General features: G+C 38.2%; 1 protein-coding gene across 2 annotated transcripts in view; it reads right to left on the bottom strand.

Moving 5' to 3' along the window:
- Positions 1–25,738, bottom strand: part of MEP1A (meprin A subunit alpha) — a 46,200-nt gene that overhangs the window by 7,636 nt on the left and 12,826 nt on the right. For both annotated transcript variants that reach the window (XM_063707267.1, XM_019028905.3), the window contains 5 exons: positions 22,519–22,636; positions 12,348–12,523; positions 6,608–6,829; positions 5,599–5,748; positions 2,523–2,738 (listed from right to left, as the gene is read on the bottom strand). In XM_063707267.1, the coding sequence (XP_063563337.1) occupies positions 2,523–2,738; positions 5,599–5,748; positions 6,608–6,829; positions 12,348–12,523; positions 22,519–22,636 (882 nt within the window). The remainder of the gene's footprint in view (positions 1–2,522; positions 2,739–5,598; positions 5,749–6,607; positions 6,830–12,347; positions 12,524–22,518; positions 22,637–25,738) is intronic.

Raw genomic sequence — 25,738 nt, 5'->3', positions numbered from 1 at the left:
CTTCTGTGTCTTTTAACCAGAAATCTACTTATAGAACTATACTTTCCCTGAAAAGGAAAAGACCTTTAATCTCCCTTTGTTTTCAGGCCATTCTCTCTAAGGACAACTTCAAGGGACAGGTCTAACAATGTTCTGTTTCTTAGGGTGGAGCTGATTATGGCCTGTGTGGTTAGGTTACATGGGAACACAGGAGAGAGGTAGAGAAGGCACACGACCACCTCTGTAACATACAAATCTAGGCAGCTGCCCTCTCCTGGGGAGAGCATGGCAGCCTAGTGGAAGACACATGGACTTGAAGGGTAATAGGTGCCAGAAAGTCTAGGAATAGGAACAGAGATATAGGATTTGAACTATTTATCCAGCAGGTTATAGATCATGGGAATTCTGTCAAGAGAATAGGATTCTGTTCTTGCTGATTAGTACCTGCTTTGTTTTTTCTTAATATAGGATGTCAAAATGAGGTTGAGATGGGGGAATCTGACACTGGGAAGGAGACCCAAGAGGCTATACCATATAGGCAGAGATTCATCTATGAAATTATTAAGATGGTTTCATTTACATGCTTCCACAGGGCTGCCCTAAATCAGTCAGGCAATAATGCTACAAAGATTGTTTGAGACAAATTTAATCCCTGTTAGTTCAGAATTGTCTTCTATAAGGAAGTCCTGGCCTCAGTAAAAACGTGTGTGTGTGCATGTGTGTGTACATACACATAGTTGTATGCCAACATTTTTCATGTAAGTTTGTATACAAGCATTATGTATGTAACATATATTATATACAGATATGCATATGGAGACATTTTGTGTGTAAGTGTTTTGGTCAAAATATACATTTTGCAAAACTTAAAAGCTATTCAAATTGGTTGCGACTGTCTTAAGTTGAATATCACATAAACAACACTAAGTGATATTCAACTAACCTTTCTGAAAAGTTTCATTGACAAACCAGTATCAGAACAGACTACTTAAAAAAACCTTTCATACAGTGTTTCCAGGGAACGTACACAGGCATACTCTGAATTCAATGAAATACAAAGCACAGCAGTGTAAGAAACTAAATTAAGCATAGGATGTTTGCTTGATCGATTTTATGCTTAGAAGTAACACTTTTAGCTTTAGATGAAAGTGAGTGATAATAGGTCCCATCAATATTATTGAAACTCTCATTTTCTCATTAAATATTTACAATCCTTGGTAACATAACACATCCTCAACTCTTAAAGAGTATCTAGCTGTCATCCTTTTATCATATAAACTATAATAAATTTCAACCAGAAAAGTGAACCCCTCAAAACTGTGATTTGTAGAGTTCCCAGGCAGCCCACAGAGTGGCTTGGATATAGTCGATTTGGGCACCTGTTCTTACAAGTGACCTCTAAGGAAGGTTTCTTCTTCAAGAGCAGCAGATATATAAAAAATAATTCCTTTCCCTGGACTCATTTCAATTGATAAATTAAATGCTAAGGTAGGCAGTTGGATGCTAGGATAATCTGGCCATAAATCAAGATCCAGGGTTATAAACAAAGTATTTGCTTTCTTTTGTTATGGTGGTGGTTCATTCATAACTAGGAAAAGGGAGACAAGCTTTCTTACTTTTCAACAAAAATTTCTCTATCTATAATCATTTACATGCTGACCTTCTTATATAAATATACAAAGTGACACTTAGGAACATGTTAGTGATTATAGGAAGTTAACATATACCAATGACTTATTTGCCACCAACTTCACAAGTAGGCTTCAAGTTACTTCGGCATATTAAATAATGGTATCATTTGTTTTTCTGAAACAGATGCAAAACACTTTGGTCAATTTTTTTTTTTTTTTTTTTTTTTTTTTTTTAGATGGAGTCTTGCTCTGTCACCAGCCTGGAGTGCAGTGGTGCAATCTTGGCTCACTGCAACCTCCGCCTCCCGGGTTCCAGCAATTCTCCTGCCTCAACCTCTCAAGTAGCTGGGACTACATGCGCGCGCGCCACCATGCCCAGCTAATTTTTGCATTTTTAGTAGAGACTGGGTTTCACCATGCTGGCCAGGATGATCTCAATCTCCTGACCTTGTGATCCACAAGGCCGCCTCGGCCTCCCAAAGTGCTGGGATTCCAGGCGTGAGCTGGTCAACTATTTAACTACTCTCTCTCCCGCAGCATCAATTCCCACAAGTCTTTTACCTTCTTATCTCTACTCCTGAACCATCCATTTTCTCAGTCTTGGCCTTTGCTTTCTCTAAATTTCCAGTGAAAACTGGATTTGTATATTCTGATTGGCTTCTTACAAAAGTATATTTCATCCCTACCTAAGCCCAAGATACTGCTTCTAATTTCTCAGTGGTTAAAACATTCATAGAGTAATTAAAACATGCCATATATTATGATAGGCTCTGAGAAGAGAAGGAAGTGGGTGGAGGAAAAGGAGGAGGAGAGAGAGAAGAAGGTGGAGTAGGAGGAAAGAGGGAAGGAGGAGAAGAAGCAGGATCCCAGATTTTAACCCAATCCATTCCTCATGTGAATGCCTCTAAGTACCTTGAAAAGTCTGCACCTTCACCAACTTGCGAACATTGCCTGTGCTGTCATCCCTCCTGACCCAGACAACGAGTCTGTCTGAAGGACTTCCTGTCATTTTATAGAAAAATTGCAGGCACTGCTGCTTCCTCTTTGGGTAAAGAATCCGAGACTCCAGTAGGGCTGCCTCTTCCGCGGACCCCGAGCTGGTGCTGAACTGCATGAAGTAGCCGGCACCTATGGAAAGAGCAGCCAAACATCACACGTCTGGCTTCCCACAACCCAGGGTTCTGTCCACCCAAACAAAGTGAAATAGTGAACCACAGCCATTGTCCAGGCAACAAAAAGTAGAACTCTTCGGAGGAAAATAAAAAGAAGGACATTTGTCAGTAAATATTCTCTGTCTCAATGGACTTAGTCACTGGCTAAAGCTTGCTCTCCACTGCTGTGTTTGATTGCCTTTGTTCCAAGATTGTGAAATATATACCTCTGACTTAAAGAAACACAGGCTTCAAGCAATGTTTGATGGAATTTGGTGTCTGTGAGATGAATTCTATTTTTCTCATTGACTTCATTCTTTAAATTAGAGATTCATTCCAAGGAAAAGAGTTGGGTTGGTCTGGTTGTTGTATAAGACACTGGAATTCAAGGATTTAGGATTTGGTTTTAAACATTGACAATGATAAGGGTTCAATTTCCCCTGTTGCTAGCCTAATAACTGGGTGTATTATCAGTGGCAAAAAAGTAATCTTTACTATATTATAAGAAGGGCTATTCAGGACACATTAGAGACTAAATGGAAATTTCCCCTGAATGTAAAGGAAGGCATTGGAAGGACACTGAAGCGGGTGAAAAGTGTCTACATTAGTGCCAGAGATAGGGTTTACCTGACTCAGATATCTCAAAACTCTTTCCCCTAAAAACAATCAAGCAGCCAAACAAATGTACCGTTTGGTAAACCACACACTTGTCAAAGTCAAGCACAATGAAAAATTCTTGCATATGAAGAGGTTCTTTATACTGTGTTCCAACACTCAACTCCATATCAAAATGCTTCAATCAAAACATTTCACAAGATAAAAATAAAGTGAGTGTACAGTATAGTGCTGGGTACTCCAGCGTTGCTCCGTGATGCTCCCAGCTTCATCCTGCCTCACACTGAGGCACTTGCCTTTCATATCAGCGGCAAGCAATGATGGTTTAAATAAGCTTCCCACCAAGCTTAAAATATCAAACGACTTTAATATTAAATCAGGGCAAATTATATTCCCTTGTATCTTCTTCTCAATATTTGAACTTGCCTGAGACCTCTGAATTATAATTATATATTGAATGCCTGGGTTAGAAAAAAAAAAAAAACAGCGCACAAGGCTAAAAAGGTTTCTAGGTAATTCTTACTCAGGAATTCTTGCCCAGGTGTATTATGAAGCATGAATTGAGAGTCAAATAATTCAAGCCCAGAACTCAGGAGGCCTGAATTATCCCCAGCTCTCCCTAGGTGTTTATTTCCGTGGGTTTTGAATGGGAGGGATCCTCCCAATGGATCCTTCAAGCTCTTCGTGTCTACGCATCCACCTGTAACTATGCAAGAGCTCTCTAGCAGAGGGACATGTTCCATTAAATACCTCTTGTGAAAGAAGCATAATAGCTGCTCAAGTTAACCTGATACAGCTTTTCCAGATCTTTCTTCTGGGATGTGGTCCTTTTCTCTTACTAGAACATTTTTTCAGCAGATTCCTCTCACAATAAAGATCACCTTTGTGTTTAGCTGGCAATTGTACATTAGCCTAACAGCAAGCCCACAGAATAGGTTGGATTAGAGGCTACAACAGAAATTTAGAGAGCACTTCAGGCTTGGATCAACCTTTGGACACTTGGGATGATATGTTTGATAATCTGATCTGTGACAGAAGCTTTTACCCTCTTCCAAAGATTGAGGAAAAGTGTCAGTGGCTTATCACCTCTGACATTCCCTGTGGTGGCCTGGTATCTGGGTGACAGGCTGTGTTCCTTCTGGGAAGGGAATCTCACCAACTCTCAGACAGTTATGGACTAAGTGACTTCTCAATAGTCTAGTCTTTGAAAAGCTATAATAATCTGTAACCTCACCTGTTTCCAAATATGGTTAAGATGATTTCAATGGCAGGCACAGAATACTAGAAGGCTAAAATAGAAAAACAAAATAAATGGAACCTCTGGAGAGAAAGGGAAGATGGAAAAATGGGGAGTGAAGCTGCTGGTCTGCAGGTGGGGGCTTTGTATGCATTATCTTCTTCCATTGTCACTGTGAAGTAGACATCAATATCTTGATGTTTACAGAGGCTTGCAAAAGCCAAGACTTTTAGAAAAAGCACACACATGACAACAACTTCCTGTGGTCAATTACAATTAGTAAGTGGTGAAGCTATATTTCAAACCAGGTCTGTCTTTTTCACTACACCATATATAGGAAGTATCTGAAGCTATGCTATCCAATACAGTGGCTACCAAACCTATGTGGCTATTGAGTGCTTGAATTGTGGCCAGTGCAAACTGAGATGTACTGTAGGAGTAAAATATGTGTCAAGTTTAAAATACTTAGCCTGAAAAATGTGAAGCATCTCATAATAACTTTTATTTTGATTACATGTTGAAATGCTACTATTTGGATATATTGAGTTAAAAAATACATTATTAAAATTAATTTCACGGTTTTCTTTTACTTTTTCATGTAGGTATTAAAAGTCCCATGTGTTATCCATTGTGCCACAGAGCCAGATTCATGTGGACATTAGAAAATTCTACATTACATATGTGACTCACATTATATTTCTGTAGGAGGGTGTGGTTCTAGAGACATTGCCTTTATTTATGAGGTTTTATCTTACCAATCATATACTAATATCAGTTTTGCTTAAATGCATTTTTCTTTTGTGTGCCCAGAGACTGGATGCTTTTTATTGAGTTAGTAATAAAGATATGAGAAATGTTTTTTGTCCTTGTTCAGATTTTCAAGTTTGATAACTAACATTCTGACTGAGGCAAAACATGGTGACTGGCATAACCTAATTGAACCTGTTGAACCACATCAGTGTGTTTGCTTTCCACTTTCACTGACCTGTGCATTGTCCCAACAAGGTGTGATCCACTTCTCCAGCCTGAGCACTGTCCTGATGGACCCAGTCAGTGTCATCTCTGGTGCCCTGAATCATTCCACAGATGTTTGCCTTCTCAAAAGTACAGTGGTCCAAAAGAGTGTGAGTTGTGGCTGCAAATTATATTTTTATCATCTGGTTAAAAATGAAAGATAGTCATTCCAAATAGCTAATGTCTTAAGCCACTAAAACCTCATTGTTCAGATATGACAGAATCACAAGCTTGTTATCTTGACCTTTTCTCAAATGCAAATCTTACTGTCATCAGATCTTAGTACTTGCTAATATATAGACACAGCCCTACCTACCTCACAGAGTCAAGATAAAAAAAAATCTATAATCATTTTCTGCCATGTAAATACCAACCATAAACTCCTTTAGATCAAGAAAAAGATACCTATAATATTTGGCTTTGTACTTAGTAGGTCTTTTGTACATACTTATTGAACAGAATCAAACATTTTATCTCTAAAGGCTAGTGGGATCATCTTTAGAAAACACCCTGCCCCAGAGGATTAGATTACTCTAGGAGTAACTAACATAGGTAAAGAATTTTACAGGATACAAAATGCTTTCAAGTCCATCACCTATTTTGACCTTTACGTAATAATGCATCCTCCAAAAGAAGCAAAAGAAGCTAGACAATAACATCTCCTTACATTTGTCCAGTACTTTGACTTTATAAAACATAACTACATAATTGGTTTTTATAACCATCCTGTAAGGTTGGTGTTATAGTTTTGTTTGTTTGTTTTTAACTACTCAACTCTGCCATTGTAGCGCAAAAACAGCCATAGACAATACTTAAACAAATGGGTCTAGAGGTAGACCAACAAAAGTTACGCAGTTTGTTCTTATTCTTTTAGCTAGTACATTAAAGAAGAGTAAAGGAAAATGTAAAGGCAATCTCTAAGGCTGAGGGAATCTCTGCTGAGGCTAGTTTACCAAGTTCTCAGAAACTGAGATACTCACTGCAATTGTACATTCGGTTCAGCCTCTCTAAATCAATGGCACTGAAATCCAGGCGCTGTCCGATAATGGAGTTAAACTCAGGGATCTTGGCTGTGATGGTGGGAACACTTGCATTCTTGTTAAATGAGAAAGGCTGGTAGTGCATCAAAGACTCATAATCATAGGGTGTATTGAGGTCTGTGATTAAGCTATCATCATAGGTGTCAAAGTTGTGCTGGTAACCTGTTAGGGAGAGAATCCACAGGTCCTTCTCAGTCATGTTATTTTCCCCATGCTACTCTTTGACTAGATACCCAGAGACCCTCCAAAAAAGGGAAATAGTTCTATTTAAATATATATATAAAATAGATTTATTTAAATATATAATTTAGATATTTAAATAGATTTATTTAAATATATAATTTAGATATTTAAATAGATTTATTTAAATATATAATTTAGATATTTAAATAGATTTATTCAAATATATAATTTAGATATTTAAATAGATTTATTCAAATATATAATTTAGATATTTAAATAGATTTATTTAAATATATAATTTAGATATTTAAATAGATTTATTTAAATATATAATTTAGATATATTTAAATAGATGCATTTAAATATATAATTTAGATATATTTAAATATATCTATTTAAATACTTAATTTATATATATTTAAATACATCTATTTAGATATATAATCTATATATTTAAATACATCTATTTAAATATATAATTTATATATTTAAATACATCTATTTAATTATATAATTTATATTTTAAATACATCTATTTAATATATAAATTATATAATTAAATAGATGTATTTAAATATATAATTTATATATATTTAAATAGTTTTATTTAAATAGATTTATTTAAATAGTTTTATTTAAATAGATTTATTTAAATAGTTTTATTTAAATAGATTTATTTAAATAGTTTTATTTAAATAGATTTATTTAGATTTATTTAAATATAAATTATATTTTATAAGCAATATAATGTAAAATTACTATGAATCATTAATATTAGTTAATATATTAATATACAATAACATATATAATATTGTAATAACTATAAAATACATATTGTAAATTTAAATAAATATTAGAAATGACTAAATACATGTACATGTTTACACCAAAGATACATTATAAATATATATAAATATGTGTGTATCTGGGTGTGTGTGTACGTGTGTAAGACTTTCAGAAAGAGAAGGTAAAATAGCAAAGCTGAGGAAGGTATTCCAAATGACAGGAAAAATAATTTTTGAATTCACGAAAATGTTCACAATCGATTATGTTCAAGATACATCGTTCTAACAGCCAAGTACCTCATCCACTGAGTCTGCCCAGAGCTGTACCTGGCCTACTCTCCAAGGGTTAGGAGAAGGAAATCTGAGGGGCAGAGGGAAAGGTAAGCAGCTGAAAGCAAGACGGGATCTTGCCAATCAAGGCTCACATCCTTCTGTTTCAGAAATAGCCTCATGGAGAACAAAAATAAAATAGGAAGAAGAAAACTTATTTTCCTATCAAAAGAGGAAAGGTAAATATTTTTCTGAGATTAGTGAAAGTGAGATAAGACGTGCTGCAATGTAAAAAGCTGAACAAAATAACTGATCAGAGGGTGTTTGAATTGACTAATAACCATCGGGAATTTACTGTTTGGGCTGCATTAATGGAAAGGTTTGCAGATTTTTTTTGATTTTCTTCTTATGGAGTGATAGGAAAACTGAATGCAAATGCGGCTAACTCTTCCAGTCATAACTTCCCATCCTTATATTCTTCTCCTTCTCTAGCTCCTTGTCCAGTCACTTTTTGTTTGTTTACTTGTTTAGTTTTCAGACGGAGTTTTTGCTCTGTTGCCCAGGCTGGTGTGCAATGGCAAGATCTCAGCTCACTGCAACCTCCGCCTCCTGGGTTCAAACAATTCTCCTGCCTCAGCCTCCTGAGTAGCTGGGATTACAGGCACGTGGCACCATGCCTGGCTAATTTTTTAATTTTTAGTAGAGATGAGGTTTCACCACATTGGCCAGGCTGGTCTCAAACCCCTGACCTCAGGTGATCTGCCTGCATCGGCCTCTCAAAGTGCTGGGATTATAGGCATGAGCCACCGTGCCTGGCCTCATCCAGTTACTTTGAACAATTAGAGAGAAGAAAATGTAACTGCCTCATACAGAGCTATATGCAGGACTGCAGAAGTGTGGTGTGGCCAGGCAATGCTCCAGCAGGTGCCTGAGGGCGTCTCTGAATGCTTTTGGAAAAGCTAAGGAGCAAGACCACGTTTGAGCAATATCTTGCTTTAACTGTAAAATCTGAATACTGATGTTTCATTCTCCCAAATCATGGGGATTATATTGGGGATTACTTGAGAGGGATCAAAGCATTTTTGAAGGTGGGACAGGTGTAAAAGAAACAATGGCTCTAACAGGGAAGGGGAAAGTTAACCCCTCCAGAGTACTTGGTCCTAGGATGTCTTTTGAGGTAATGGAATTGTAAAGAGCATAAGAGTCTACAATCTCTTGGTAACTCTCAGTGGTGCCTGAAGCAAAGCACTTTCAACTCACTGGATGCGCTTTACTTAATTTTCCATAAAACCATCTGATTAGAGGCTGGGCACGGTGGCTCACACCTGTAATCCCAGCACTTTGGGAGGCTGAGGCAGGTGAATCACTTGAGGCCAGGAGTTCGAGACCAGCCTGGTCCACATGGTGAAACCCCATCTCTACTAAAAAATACAAAAATTAGCTGGGCATGGTGGTGGACGCCAGTCATCCCAGCTATTCAGGAGGCTGAGGCATGAGAATCTCTTGAACCCGGGAGGTGGGGGTTGTAGTGAGCTGAGATTGCACCGTTGCACTCCAGCCTGGAAGACAGAGCAAGGCTCTGTCTCAAAACAAAAACAAAAATCCCATCAGGTTAGAATAGATTATTTTAATCTGTATTACTCATGGATTCTTATGAGAATACTTAACAAACAAATATTTTGAATAATATTTAAAAATGTATTCAACATGTTTTTGTTGGGCCTAGTATCTACTGAGAGCTGTGCTAGGTTGGTAGTGCCCCCAACAGTGAATAGGATAGGGACTCACAGCTGAGAGCTGAAAAGGGGCTGTAATCCAGGGCATGCGATCCTGTAAACCAGGGGTCAGTCAGCAAACCTGTTCTAGAGTAGATAGAAAATATGTTCTCTGTTGTAACTACTCAACTCTGCCATGGTAGCATGAAAACAGCCATATACAATACTTAAACAAATGGTTATGATTGTGTTTCCATAAAGCTTTATTTACAAAAGCAAGTAGATATGGCCCATGGACTATAGTTTGTCAACCCCTGCTAGACCCCAAAAGTTGAGTTTTTTCCCTAGCATAAGGAAAGAAATTTCAAAAACACAATTCTGATTCAAGAAATGGAGATGGACCTTGGGAGAGAATTACATTGCCAGTACAGTGTCTTCTTAAGTTAAACAGAAAGCTTGTTATTGACCAAAGTTAAATCAATAAAACTCATAAATTACCCTGATAAAAAATACTGCCTGTGTTGATAATCTTATTGGATTTGATGTCTCTTTTGAGAACAGTTCTCCCGTGGTTGCAGGCAATTTAGATATACGGAATTGTACCTGATGAAAACACAGATAGGAGATGAGCAAATACGTGTTGAGCAACCCGTGCTCAAACCAGAGCTGAGCAAGTCTGCACTTGACCCTGGCAAATGTCCCTCACTCCGATAAAGGGAAACTCATTTGGCCTAAAACCATTTTAAAAGCACTAAGTATTGTCTTCTATGAGACTTGGAAATAGAAATGTTTTCTGCTTCCTTACAAAATTTTCATCAAAGCCCAGTATATGTACAGGAAGGTAAGAAATTGAGGCTTACAGGCAAATATAGACAAAGTCTAATAGTCCCCTGAGTAGTGCAATCAGAGATTCAGTCCTTTGACCTATTACTCCATTTCCTTCTTCCTTCTACACACACACACACAGTTATAACACAATTACTACTGAGAGATAGGTACATGAAGTCTGAGTTATTATTTCATCTCTGGGTGAATATGCTCCAAAACTTTTCTGGATTGGACTGGGAGGCAAAGAAGAGTGCTATCTGGCCTCTGGTTCAGTGGGTGGTGGTAAGATGGTCGGAGTATGTGGTTAGGCTCAAAGCTGGTGACCTATTAGACTATTATAAGTTACAGTTTTCTTCCTTACTACACCAATCCATGTTCATAGAATTACCAGCATATAAGAGACTGGGAAGGCACAGGATGAGAAACCTCACAGGTGATTTTGATTAGCCCTCTCTACCCTCATCTCATGTGAAAATCATTGACCATCTTACTCCAAAATGAACTATTACAGTCCTGGCAGAAAACTTTTGAGGATTCATATTTAATTATAAAGCTTGGTCAGTTCTTCCAAGCCCCCAAAAGTAAAATTATTATAGATGCACTGCAATATATGAATCCGCATATAAAATTGGGATCTAAATAAAATGGATACCTACACAAGGCTATTATTTGTTTTATAAAAGCCATGCCGGAAACAGTTAAGGCATTTTAAATATATTAAAATTTCATTAATCTCTTACTGCCAAAAACAATGTTTTTGCATTCTCTTCACTAATTCCTTCTTAAAAACTAGGTATCTTCAGAAACATAGCATTGACTTTTTTTTTTTTCTACCACATCAGGAAGCTGCTCAATAAATGTTTTAGTGTACTCAAAAGCACTCTACTTCATTGTCTCAAACAATTAAGGAAAGTAAGGGCCGGACACGGTGGTGGCTCATGCCTGTAATCCCAGCACTTCAGGAGGCCAAGGCAGGCCGATCACCTGAGGTCAGGAGTTCGAGACCAGCCTAACCAACATGATGAAATCCCATCTCTACTTAAAAAATACAGAATTAGCCAGGCATGGTGACACACACCTATAATCCCGTCTGCCTCCCTGAGGCAGGAGAATCGCTTGAACTCAGGAGGCAGAGGTTGCAGTGAGCTGAGATCGCACCATTGCACTCCAGCCTGGGCAACAAGAGCGAAACTCTGTCTCAAAACAAAACAAAACAACCTAAAGAACAACGAAATAGTTAGAATAATATAACTGAATAATACATAAGACAAAACTGTTGTCTTTTGCATTGTATGAGGTGGAGGCAGAAGAAGCAAGGTGCTTAGAAACAAGGAAGAAAAAAACATTAACCTTTGATTAATCAGAACCCAGATAGCTAGCTAGAATTAACATAATTGGGGTGTTATTTCAGATAAAAGCATTTATTTTTTTGTCTTTAAACATTTTTTATTGATTTGGTAAAGCAACTGGAAAAAATACTTCTTGAGTATGCCCTATAGTCATGGAATAATCAACTAAACCTCAAACAGCCTTCTAGAGGCACAGGAGATTTCACATCCAGAGAAATGACTTTAAAATCTGGATTCACTTTCCTCATTAAGACAGGAAAGTAGAGTTTTAGATAGAGTTTTAATGAAAACACTGATATAAAGCAAAGCTTCTGGTTAACTTTCAGTTGACCCCCACAGTGAGTTAACACCATTCCTTGAGGCCCTTATCTGCGATGAATTCCGGTCAGATCAGCACAGCCCACATAAAGGGCCAACAAATCATAACCTCTTCAGAGTCTTTCTTCCCACTAGAGAGGCTGAAGCTCCTGTCCACACAGATTTGGCTTGGTCATCTCAGGATTGGTCTCAGCCAGTGATAAATGTGATAGCAATCTCCGCCCAATCACACCTGAAAGAATTTGGTCCCACCAGATGTTCACATAATCATCCCGGTCCGTCCTTGACTGCTCGTGGTAAAATCCCAAAGCATGCAGGATCTCGTGTTCTATGATGGCCTTATAGGCACATCCTTGGCCAATGGAAAGGTTCTGTCCCACATGTTGGTCACCAACCTCAGACCAGCACCTTTAAAGAGGAGAAGAGGAAAAATTTCTTCTAGAGAATTTTTAAGTGGCTGTCATTCACAGTACTCCAAAACACAAATTAGGAGGAAATTAGGCTTGATTTTAAAAAGAAATTACCAACAGCATTCTCATATGCTAATGGTCCAAAGATGGGGACTGCTTAAAGAAGGAGCATTCCCTAGAGGGAATACTGTGCAGGCTTTAAAAGTGAAGATATAATACATTATAAAAGTGGCACATACTCAGAAGCAAATCAATCCTATTATAACAATTCATCAAGGTAGAAAGCAATAAAAATTGGCATTCCTTCTCACCTCCACAAACCCACAGGGCACTCCAAAGAATAACACTGTTGCCTTTATCTAAAAAATTGTTGTCCGAGGGAAAGCTGTGGTTGATTTAATTTTTTTGAGATGGGGGGTCTCACTTCATCACTCAGGTTGCTGTGCAGTGCCACAGTCACAGCTCACAGCAGCCTCAGCCTCCTCTACTCAGGTGATCTTCCCACCTCAGCCTCCTGAGAGGCTGGGACTTGGAACCACAGGCATGTGCCACCACACCCAGATAATGTTTTTATTTTTTTGTAGAGACAGGGTTTTGCCATGTTGCCCAGCCTGGTCTCAAACTCCTGGGCTCAAACGATTTGCCCTCCTTGACCTCCCAAAATGCTAGGATTACAGGTGTGAGCCATTGCACCTAGCCCTTTTATACTTTAATAAATTTTCAAATTTCCTATAATGAACAAGCATATATTTTATGACCATAAAAAGATCCTCATTAAAAAGCAAATTAATAAAATCCATGTCTTTGGAAATAGCAGATCTATAGTGTTATGACGGCACAGAGAAGGCTGCCTAACTTATTTCTGAAGGGTATCAGGCAAGGAGGACCTGTAGCTTCCCTCTGAAATCAGTGGGCTCGGGAACCTCTGTCAGATTCCCTGAATTCCTTGCGGTAGAATGTCTTCCTCTTTCATCCTCCCCCCAGTTATTTTTTCTCTTCTCATAAACTCAATTTTTCACCTCTATTAGAAAACCCAAAGCTTTCCACAAATTGTCTCCTATTGGCTTTAAATTGTCAAATGAAGATCTATATTTTAACCAATGCTGAGCAGAAAAGAAAGATTTCCTGATAGTCATAAATGCAACCAATGGATTGCAAGTTTCATGGTGACAGTCACAGTGTCTTACCTGCCACTGTTCTCCCCAAGACTACTGACACAGTATACCTTCAAAGGCTAACAGATTTGATTTTTACTCAAAGATGAATCTTAGTTATTTATTTTCTAATAACTTTATTAAGGTATAATTTATATACTATAAAATAATTTTAAGTATACAATTCAATGACTTTTAGTAAATTTACAGTGTTATGCAAATGTAACCATGATCAACTTGCCTCTCTGATAGTGGCATTTTATTACCAAATCAGAGTTTACTCTGCAAAATATTCACAACTCAGAGAAAGCATTTATTGTTTATCTTTCTTTTTAAATTCCTCCCCCAACAGAAAGATATAAGTTGCAAAAATACCATACATTCCACCTCACTGAGAACTTTTGACCTTGTCTTTCTGAAAGAGTCCCAGTTAGCCTCCAACTTCAGGAGACCAGTGCCCTGAAGGGCTTAGGGGCACTTTGGGCCAGTCCCTTCCCAAAATATCTTCCTCTCTTTTTCCCTCTCTTAAATTATCTGTAACAGAGACATCTCCTGGCCATAGGTGATTAGGTTTCCCAGATTCAGCGCTTTTACAAAGAATGTCTCTCAAAGCTGACCTACCCCTTAATCAAGTAGTTGGGACTCACTTGAAAACAAAAAAGAAGTTGGGAGAACTTCACTGTGAAAGTGAGAATTTTGGAAAGTAATTATGTGGATTTTGTTTTATTTTTAAGGAGTTTCTTTGTGTAAAAAGAATGATGCAAAAGTGGTAGCTGAAGAATGGAAATAAATTTGTTAATAAAGTTAATTGTTTCTCTGACGTTTTCAATGAAAAATTGAGGGTTTTAGCACTTCCTTGAAGGTCAGAGATTGCCAACGGACAAAATGCAGTAGTCAAAAGCAGAGAGGCCCTAAAATGTGTGGTCTTTGCAAGGCCTGAGATATACTTTAAATGTTTCCCCTTTACAGAAAAATAAACTATCCAACTACTATTGGTTATCTCCATTTATATGACCTGCAAAAACCTCAAGCAATAAAACACATGCAGTAAGATGAGTTTACTCTCCTACCTCATCCCCAAAGTTATTCTTTCAGCAATATTCCCAGCCTCAGCAAATGAAGTTACCACTTGCCAGTCATCCAAATCTGAAATCTCAGATACTTTTGACTCCTCTCCTTTCCTAACCCCTCCTCCCACTAACCAATTCAATAAGGTTAGGTTCTGATAAATCTGCTTTTTCACAGATTTCTGAAATCCATTCCCTCTTCTTTATACCACCTGCCTCTTCCTTGATGTAGGTACCTTCCATTTTTCCCCTAGAAAACTGGAGCATCTGTTAATTGATCTTTTGCCACCAGTCTTGCTCTATTTCAATTCTTTTTCCACTGTTGATCAAGTCATCTTTCTACAATGGAAAACTGAGCATAGAATGAACCTTGCACCAAACAATAGGTTCCCTCACACATGGCTCTCCATCACCAGGCTCCTGCTCACCTTCCTGGCTCTTGCTCATTATGGGATTATGGCTGCCCCTGCTGAGTCATACAGGTTGCCAAGGAAGTGGGGAAAAGCCTACAGTCACAGGCCTCAACCTGTTCCCATGCAGCCCTCAGTCCTAAAGGCTGGGCTTATTCCCACTGTGCCCCTTCAACAGCACTGAGTCCATGAAAAGCTCCTGACATGAAAAGCTCCAGGCACACTGAACTTAGGGGGTTCTCCAAGTAACCAGGTTCAGGTTCATGTTTGCTCTCTCCTCACCCTCTCCCTCTCCCTCTCCTTCCCTTTGATCCTCTGCTCCCCTTCTTCTTCCTCCTTCTCCTCCTCACCCTTTCCCTCTCTCCCTCTTCCTGCCCCTGACTTGTCCTCTCTTCTTCTCTCTAACACTCATCTCAACTCTCCCTGATGCTTCATCCCACACTTTCTCAGTGGCCCCACTCCTGCCCTGCTGCAACCCAGGACACTCATTGTCATGTATTAAGACAATATACTCATTTCTCCACCACCCCCACCTGGTAACTGTAAGCCTGCTGAGGGCTAAGACCGTATTGCATATTTTGTTGCACCTACAGTCTAGCACACTTCCTGGAATGTAGTAGGTGTGCAATTTTTTTAAAAATAGAAGAATGAGGCCGGGCGCGGTGGCTCATGCCTGTAATGGTGGCTCATGCCTGTAATCCCAGCACTTTCAGAGGTTGAGGTGGGCCGATTACCTGAGGTCAGGAGTTCAAGACCAGCCTGGCCAACATGGTGAAACCCCATCTCTACTAAAAATACAAAAATTAGCCGAGCACGGTGGCACACGCCTGTGATCCCAGCTACTCAAGAGGCTGAGGCAGGAGAATTGCTTGAGCCCGGGAGATGGAGGTTCCAGTGAGCCGAGATCATGCCACTGTACTCCAGCCTGGCTGACAGAGAGAGACTCTGTCTCAAAAAAATAATAAATAAATGAATGAATAAGCTCCAAAAGTAACTACTCAGGTAAGTTAGGTATTTAATTTGTATCTAAGTAGTTGTCAGTATTTTTCTTTTATTTAACTGCTATTTTTTGCATTTTTTTTCCTAAGAGGCTAAATCATGTGCTAACTACCATTTTCATCATACTATCCATCCATCATTATCAAAACCCCATGGTCAGGACTCAGGATTAAGATGGGGGATGAGAGGCAGGATTAGCTTGCGGCTGCCTGGACAGAGCAGTGTAGGGAGACTCACATCATGAATTTTTGCTCCGAGAACTACTGCAGGAACATACCAGGAAAGCCAAGACAATCCATAGACCCTTTGAAGGAACTGGATCACAACTGCAGGTTGCCTGAGATGCTGAAAACCTGTGAGTCTGCTTGCTTTCTCAACAAGGAGGCTCATGGTCCGGAACAAGTTCTCAACCCTGGTCACCAGACGCCTGGAAATGGACTCAGTGCTGTTGAAGGGGCAAGGTGGGAATAAGCCCAGCCTTTAGGACCACGGGCTGCATGGGAGCAGGGTGAGGCCTGTGGCTTCAGGCTTTTCCCCACTTCCTTGGCAACCTGTATGACTCAGCAGAGGCAGCCATAATCCCTCCTGGAATATAACTCCACTGGACTGGAAACCACACCCCCGTTCCCCACAACAGCCACAGCAAGCCCTGCCCAAGGAGAGGCTGAGCTCAGACATGCCTATCCCTGCTCCAACCTGGTGATCTTTCTCTACCTGCCCTGGTAGCCAAAGACAAAGGTCAGAATCTCCTGGGAGCTCTATGGCCTTGCCCACCAGCTGAGAAACCTGAGTACTTAACCAGGTGTCCCTAGGGCAGGTTTGCATCCTCCCTATAGGACCGTAGCTGATGCACTCTTGAAAGTGCCACCTCCTGGCTGGAGGATTGCCAACACAAAACCAGCACACTAAACAAAAACACAACCAAGGACCTTCACAGAGTCCACTTCATTCCCATGCTACCTCCACTGGAGCAGGTGCTGGTGTCCATAGCTGCAAGACCTGAAGACAAATCACATCACCAGACTCTTTGTACTCCTCAGTACCAGCCCAGAGCCCAGTAGCTCTGCTGGGTGGCTAGATCCAGAAGAGCAAAAACAATCACTACAGTTCAGCTCTCAAGAAGCCCCATTCCTAGGGGAAGGGGGAGAACACCACATCAAGGGAGCACCCTGTGGGACAAAAAAATCTGAAAAACAGCCCTTGAATTCCAGATCTTCCCTCTGACACAGTCTACCCAAATGAGAAGGAACCAGAAAAACAATTCTGGTGATATGTCAAAACAAGGTTCTTTAACACTGCCAAAAGATCATGTCAGTTCACCAGCAATGGAGCCAAATGAAGACAAAATCGCTGAATTGCCGGAAAAAGAATTTTGAAGGTCAATTATTAAGCCAATCAAGGAGGCACCAGAGAAAGGTAAAATCCAACTTAAAGAAATCAAAAACATGATGAGAATATGAAAGGAAAATTCTTCAGTGAAATAGATAGCATAAATAAAAAACAATCACAACTTCTGGAAATCAAGGACATACTTAGAGAAATGCAAAATGCACTGGAAAGTCTCAGCAATAGAATCGAACAAGCAGAAGAAAGAACCTTAGTGCTCAAAGGCAAGCCTTTTGAATTAACCCCATCCATCAAAAACAAACAAACAAAAAATTTTAAATGAACAAAGCTTCGAAGAAGTTTGGGACTATGTTAAACATCCAAACCTAAGAATAATTGGTGTACCAGAAGGAGAAATCCAAATATTTGGAAAACGTATTTGAGGGAATAATTGAGGAAAACTTCCCCAGCCTTGCTAGAGATCTAGACATCCAAATATAAGAATCTCAAAGAACACCTGGGAAATGCATCTCAAAAAGATCATCGCCTAGGCACATAGTCATCAGGTTATCTCAAATCAAGACAAAGGAAAGAATCTTAAGAGCTGTGAAGCAAAAGCGTCAGGTAACTCATAAAGGAAAACCTGTCAGATTAACAGCAGATTTCTCAGCAGAAACCCTACAAGCTAGAAGGCATTGGGGTCCTATTTTTAACCTCCTTAAACAAAACAATTATTAGTCAAGAATTTAGTAACCGGTGAAACTAAGCTTAATAAACGAAGGAAAGATACAGTCTTTTTCAAACAAACAAATGCTGAGAGAATTTGCCACTACCAAGCCAGTACTACAAGAACTGCTAAAAGGAGCTCTAAATCTTGAAACAAATCCTCAAAATATACCAAAATAGAACTCCTTAAAGCATAAATCTTACAGAACCTATATAACAATAACACAGTGAAAAAAAACCAAGATATTCAAGCAACAAATTGCACAATGTATAGAATAGTACCTCACACCCCAATAATAACATTGAATGTAAATGCCCTAAATTCTCCACTTAAAAAGATACAGAATAGCAGAATGAATAAGAATTCACCAACCAAGTTTCTGCTGTCATCAGAATTATCTATTTGTACTCTTTCAGACTTTTGATGTAGGCATTTAATGCTGTGGAACTTTCCTCTTAGCACCACTTTTGCTTTTTGCTGTAACCCAGAGGTTTTGATAGGTTGTGTCACTATTATCATTCAGTTCAAATAATTTTTATATTTCCATCTTGATTTCATGGTTGACCCAATGATTACTCAGCAGCAGGTTATTTAATTTCCACATATTTGCATGGTTTTGAGGCCTCACATAACACATAAGGACTCACATAAACTTAAGGTAAAGGAGTGGAAAGATATTCTAAAAATATATTTACCTAATTCTGGAGATCCCCAATTTATAAAACTGTTACTACTAGACCTAAGAAATGAGGTGGATGGCAACACAATAACAGCGGGGGACTTTAATACTCACTGACGGCACTAGACAGGTCATCAAGACAGAAAGTCAACAAAGAAACAATGGACTTTAACTATACCCTAAAACAAATGGACTTAACAGATATTTACAGAACATTCTACCCAACAATTGCAGAATATACATTATAGTTATCAGCACATGGAACATTCTCCAAGTTAGGCCATATGATAGACCACAAAACAAGTCTCAGTAAATATAAGAAAATCAAAATTATATCAAGTATACTCTCAGACCACAGTCAAATAGAATTGGAAATCACTCCAAAAAGAACCCTCAAAACCATGCAAATGCATGGAAATTAAATAACCTGCCCCTGAATGATCACTGGGTCAACAATGAAATCAAGATGGAAATTAAAAAAAATTTTTGGACTGAATGATAATAGTGACACAACCTATCAAAATCTCTGGGATATAGCAAAAGCAGTGCTAAGAGGAAAGTTCATAGAATTAAATGACACCAAAAAGTCTGAAAGAGCACAAATAGACAATCTAAGGTTACACCACACAGAATTGGAGAAACAAGAACAATCCAAACCCAAACCCAGCATAAGAAAAGAAACAACAAATATCAGAGCACAACTAAATGAAACGGAATAAAAAAATACAAAAGATAAATGAAACAAAAATCTGGTTCTTTGAAAAAATAAATAAAATTGATAGTTATTAGTGAGATTAACCAAGAAAAGAAGAGAAAAGATCCCAATAGGCTCAATTAGAAACAAAATGGGAGCTATTACAACTGATACCACAGAAATATGAAAGATTATTCAAGGCTACTTTGAATACCTTTATGTGCATAAATTAGAAAACCTAGAAGAGATGGATAAATTCCTGGAAATATACAACCCTCCTAGGTTAAACCAGGAATATATAGAATCTCTTAACAGACAAATAACAAGTACTGAGATTGAAATGGCAATTCAAAAATTGCCAATAAAAAAAAGTCCAGGACCAGATGGATTCAGAGCTGAATTATACAAGACATTCAAAGAAGAATTGGTATCAATCCTAAAGACACTATTCCAAAAGATAGAGAAAGAGGGAATCCTCCCTAAATCATTCTATGAAGCCAGTATCTCCTTAATACCCAAACCAGGGAAGGACATAACAAACAAAGAAAACTACAGACCAATATCCCTGATGAACACACATGCAAAAATCCTCAATAATGTACTGATGAACTGAATCCAACAGCATATCAAAAAGATAATTCAACATGATCAAGTGGGTTTCATACCAGGGATGCAGGGATGGTTTCACATACAAAATCAATAAATGTGACAAACCACATAAAGAGAATTAAAAACAAAATTCATATAATCATCTCAATAGATGGAGAAAAGGCATTTGACAAAGTCCACCATCCCTGTATGATTAAAAACCTCAGCAAAATTGGCACAGAAAGAACATACCTTAAGGTAATAAAAGCCATCTACAACAAATCCACAGTCAACTTTATAGTGAATGACAAAAAGTTGAAAGCATTTCCCCTGAGAACTGGTACAAGACAAAGATGCCCTCTGTCACTACTTCTATTCAACATACTACTGGAAGTCCTAGCCAAAGCAATCAGACAAGACAGAGAAATAAAGGGCATCCAAATCAGTAAACAGGAAGTCAAATTATCACTGTTTGCTGATGATATGATTGTATACCTAAAAAAACCCTAAAGACTCATCCAAAAGGCTCCTAGAACTGGTAAATAAATTCAACAAAATTTCAGGATACAAAATTAATTTACACAAATCAGTAGCTCTGCTAAACACCAACAGTGTCCAAGCTAAGAATCAAATCAAGAACTCAACCCATTTCACAATAGCTGCAAAATATAAAATAAAATACTTAAGAATATACCTAATCAAAGACTTAAAGACCTCTACAAGGAAAACTACAAAACACTGCTGAAAGAAATCATAGATGACACAAACAAATGGAAAGCTATCCCATGCTCATGGATGAGTAGAATCAATACTGTGAAAGTGAACACAATTGCCAAAAGCAATCTACAAATTCAATACAATTCCCATCAAAATACCACCATCATTCTTCACAGACCTGGAAAAACCATCCTAAAATTCACATGGAACCAAAAAAGAACCCACATAGCCAACACAAGACTAAGCAAAAAGAACAAATCTGGAGTCATCACGTTACCCAACTTCAAACTATACTATAAGGCCATAGTCACCAAAACAGGAAAGTACTGGTATAAAAATAGACACGTAGACCAATGGAACAGAATAGAGAACCCAGAAATAAACTCAAATACTTACAGCCAACTGATCTTCAACAAAACAAACAAAACATAAAGTGGGGAAATGACATCCTATTCAATAAACGGTGCTGGGATAATTGGCAAGCCACATGTAGAAGAATGAAACTAGAGCCTCTTCTCTCACCCTATACAGAAATCAACTCAAGATGGATCAAAGACTTAAATCTAAGACCTGAACCCATAAAGATTCTAGAAGGTAAAATCAGAAAAACCCTTCTAGACATTGGCTTAGGCAAAGACTTCATGACCAAGAAGCTAAAAGCAAATGCAACAAAAACAAAGATAAATCAGTGGGACTTAATTAAACTCAAAAGCTTCTGCATGGCAAAAGAAATAACCAGCAGAGTTAACAGACAACCCACAGAGTGGGAGAAAATTTTCACAATGTATACATCCAACAAAGAACAAATATCTGGAATCTACAAATAACCCAAACAAATTAGCAAGAAAAAAACAAACAATCCCATCAAAAATTGGGCTAAGAATGTGAATAGACAATTCTCAAAAGAAGATACAGAAATGGCCAACAGGCATATGAAAACATGTTCAACATTACTAATTATCAGGGAAACACAAATCAAAACTATAATGTGATATGACCTTACTCTTGCAGAAATGGCCATAATTAAAAAATTTTTAAAAATTATATATATTGGTGTGGATGCAGTGAAAAGGGAACACTTTTACACTGTGGGTGAGAATGTAAACTAGTACAGTGACTATGGAAAACAGTGTGGAGGTTCCTTAAAGAATCAAAAGTAGAACTACCATTTGATCCAGCAATCCCACTACTAGGTATCTACCCAGAGGAAAAGAAGTCATTATACAAAAAAGATACTTCACATGGATGTTTATAGCAGCACAATTTGCAATTGAAAAAATATGGGACCAGCCCAAATGCCCATCAATCAACAAGGTGATAAAGAAAAAAGAATATGTAAAATATATATATATATACACACACACACACCATGTATTACTACTCAGCCATAAAAAGGAACAAAATAATGGCATTCACAGCAACCTGGATGGAGTTGGAGACCATTATTCTAAGTGAAGTAACTCAGGAATGGAAAAAACAAACATTGTATGTTCTCACTCATATGTGGGAGCTAAGTTATGAGGACGCGAAGACAAAAGAATGATACATTGGACTTTGGGGACTCAGGGGGAAAGAATACTTTTTACGAACCAAAGTATGCATGATTTTCACTCCGTAAAATTTCATACCAACCCATCAAACTGTTGAAATATGATGTATGAGCTCTCTCCTTCATAGGGCTTGAAATCCACACAGGACTTGAGACGGAACATCTCAAAGGCATACAGAATGGCTCCTTTAGCATTCAGCCCTGCAGAAATCAGCAAAAATATCAATGAGCATTATTTGGACCTTAGATAATATCTATAACTTATAGTTTAGAGAAAACCATGCTACCGCATTAAATCCACAGAGGTGCATGATAGGGTTTTTGGTAATAAATAGATTTCCTGGTAACTAAAACTGCAAAATTGGTTGTGGACATCTGCAAAATTAGTTGTGGGCATAAACATTAAGTGCATACCTTAAATGCACAATGCAAATATGTCTACAAAATAAGAATATACACATGTGTATATGGCTAAATAAAATAATAAAATAACTTCCACACTTTCTCCCTTTGCCTTTCCCCCACTGAAGCAGAGATTTAGAGTGCATTGCCTCAGGAGAGTCACATGGCAGAACAGAAAACAGAAGTGGCTTGTGAGTAGCTCTGGCTTTAGCTGACATAGATAAAGTACCTTAGAGTGAGGCAGTGAGAATAGTGTTCCTTACTCCAATCTAAAAAGACATTCTCTCTTTCTGGAGGAGGAAAGCAGAGCTTAGAGAGGTTTGTGGGTTCTGAAAGCATAAGAAGCACATACGGTATTTTACCCTGCTTCCCAGCCAGATGCCTGGGAGATGGCAAGACTAGACAGCTAGTACTGCACAGAGCCTTAGAAGAGATTTCTGTATCCCGAGCTCAGCACCCAAGCGGCAGAAGCCTAGTGGACTTGAAGAGGCAGGAAAAATAGATACTGACTAGTAACCTGTGGGGACCAATGACCAAAGATCAAATGCCTTTCCTTTCACCTAGCATGCATGCACTTTGGCATTGTAAGACAAAGATGGGGTAGAAAAGAAAGATACTCCAGAGAAACTGAGATTATGTTTTACTTTGTGTGCATTTTACCCTCCCATCAACTCATTGAAGGTTAGAATCTAAGTTAAAAATTAAGCCAAGTTATATAAAATAAAATTACATTTCTTGCACATTTGATTTAGTGCTTTCTCTCAAAGAGTTTATAACTATTGGCCAGGAAATTACATCATATTTTCTGGCCTTTATTTCATTTAATAAACTATCAAGTTGGAGATTCCACAGCCTAAATGTCATATAATGTCATATCAAGATCATTAAAGAAATAGTCATGGGAATAGTCAATAAACTAATTGTGGAAACTACACAGATAACAATAACAAGAGCATTCATTACATCCGCTGGGAGATTTTCATGTACTTTTACCTATTCTTACTTAGTTACATCTGTAATATGAAGAGATGTACCCAAGATAGCTGTGGTGTCACAAAAATGTGAGAAAAAAAAGTGATTATACTGAAAGCAAGCTTCCTAGAAGGCTATTTGGCTTTTGTTATTCTCAATCCAAACGGTGGGATTTCTGAGAGTGATTAATTTTAAAATTATACATTTTCTTCCTTCTCCATACCTAAATAAGTTGTAAAGAGGGAACTAAGCAACTCTGTAATAATTTTGTAAAAACTACCTCAACTTTATTGGGATAAATGGAAATAGAGCCCATTTGAAGTCTTCCTCTTCTCCATGGAGGCAACCCTGAGCGCTCCTCCTCTGAATGCAGGAGCCATATTTGACTGATTTATTTTTTCTTTCTTTCTTTCTTTCTTTCTTTCTTTCTTTCTTTCTTTCTTTCTTTCTTTCTTTCTTTCTTTCCTTTCTCCCTTCCTTTCTTCCTTCCTTTCCTTCCTTCCTTTCCTTCCCTCCTTCTTCTATTTTCCTCTTCTTCTTCTTGTTTTTTCCTTCTCCTCCTCCTCCTCCTTCTTCTCCTCCTCCTCCTCCTTCTTCTTCTCTTCCTCCTCCTCCTCTCCTTTCTCCCTTTCTTTCTTTCTTTCCTTTCTTTCTTTCTTTCTTTCTTTCTTTCTTTCTTTCTTTCTTTCTTTCTTTCTTTCTTTCTTTCTTTCTTCCTTTCTTTCTTTCAGATGGGGGTCTCAGTTTGTTGCTCAGGCTCGAATTGAACTCCTAGGCTCAAGTGATCTTCCTGCCTCGGCTTCCCAAAGTGCTGAGATTATTGGTGGCCAAGGCTTGAGTTGTCTTTATGTAGGTGGTTTGCTACACTTAAGATACTGTTAGCTCCTTGAGAGAAAGGGATATACTTTTTGTCTCATTGTAACTCTTGTTCCTAACCAACTGCCCTGACATAGTAAGTTGTACATAGTTCTGTGTCAAACAAGTTAGTTTTGAAAACCACTAGCATTCCTTTAACCTTGGATCAAATAATATAAGAAGAGTTAACTTTATTTGTTCTTTTTTTTTCTTTTGAGAAGAGTTAACTTTAGATACCAATGGCTGTACGTATTAGAAGATAAGCATAAGAAGGCTACCTAGATTCAGTTTAGGAATTCCTTTGAGAGAATTTCTGGTGCTCAAAATTGTCAAGGAGCTTGAATCTAATTAACCCTCCCACAGATAACAGTTGTAAACTTGAAAAAATAAGAAAATAAACTCTTTAAATATGCTGGAAAATGGCTAAAACAGGCAGAAACTGGAGGATTTTTTCTTAAAAGAAGGAAAATTTCATTGGGTAAGATTCACATTTATACAGCTTTTTGCATGAGGGCATGCTCTAATTTCTTCAATGCAAGAAAGAGAACTCAAGTATAAATCTACAGTTGTATTTTCTTAACATACCACAAGGACAAGTTTGGGGCTGAGTTTTAACCCGAGTGGCTGAAAATCAAGGGAGAAAGTCCTAGAAAGGAAAGTCATGGTAGATGAAGAGGAGATTCATCCCAAAGTCTGTATATAAGTGCCCCTTCAATCCTTGTCTGACTCATGAACTTTGCATAAATGAGAGAAGGCTCCAAGCCCCTCAGTAGGAAGTAGCCATTGGAAGGCTGAGCAACCTGAACAGATACATCAGTTGCTGCCCACTGCAGTGGAGGAAGAATTTGGAGTTTGAGTCATGCAAATTTACAGGGGTTGGGGAAACTCGGGCATTCCACTGAAATCCCAGAAGGACCATAACTTAACAGTAAAGACTATATTCCAGCACTAAGAGATCTGCCTTGAACTAAGGGCAAGACCACAAAATCCTCCACAAATTCCAGATGATCATGCAGTAATTTAACTGATCTAACAAAAATTAACACAATTCAGAGGAGAATGAAAACACGCATA

The sequence above is a fragment of the Gorilla gorilla genome, chromosome 5 (assembly GCF_029281585.2).
Source record: "Gorilla gorilla gorilla isolate KB3781 chromosome 5, NHGRI_mGorGor1-v2.1_pri, whole genome shotgun sequence".
Lineage (NCBI taxonomy): Eukaryota > Metazoa > Chordata > Mammalia > Primates > Hominidae > Gorilla > Gorilla gorilla.
This window is presented reverse-complemented; position numbering and strand designations above follow the sequence as displayed.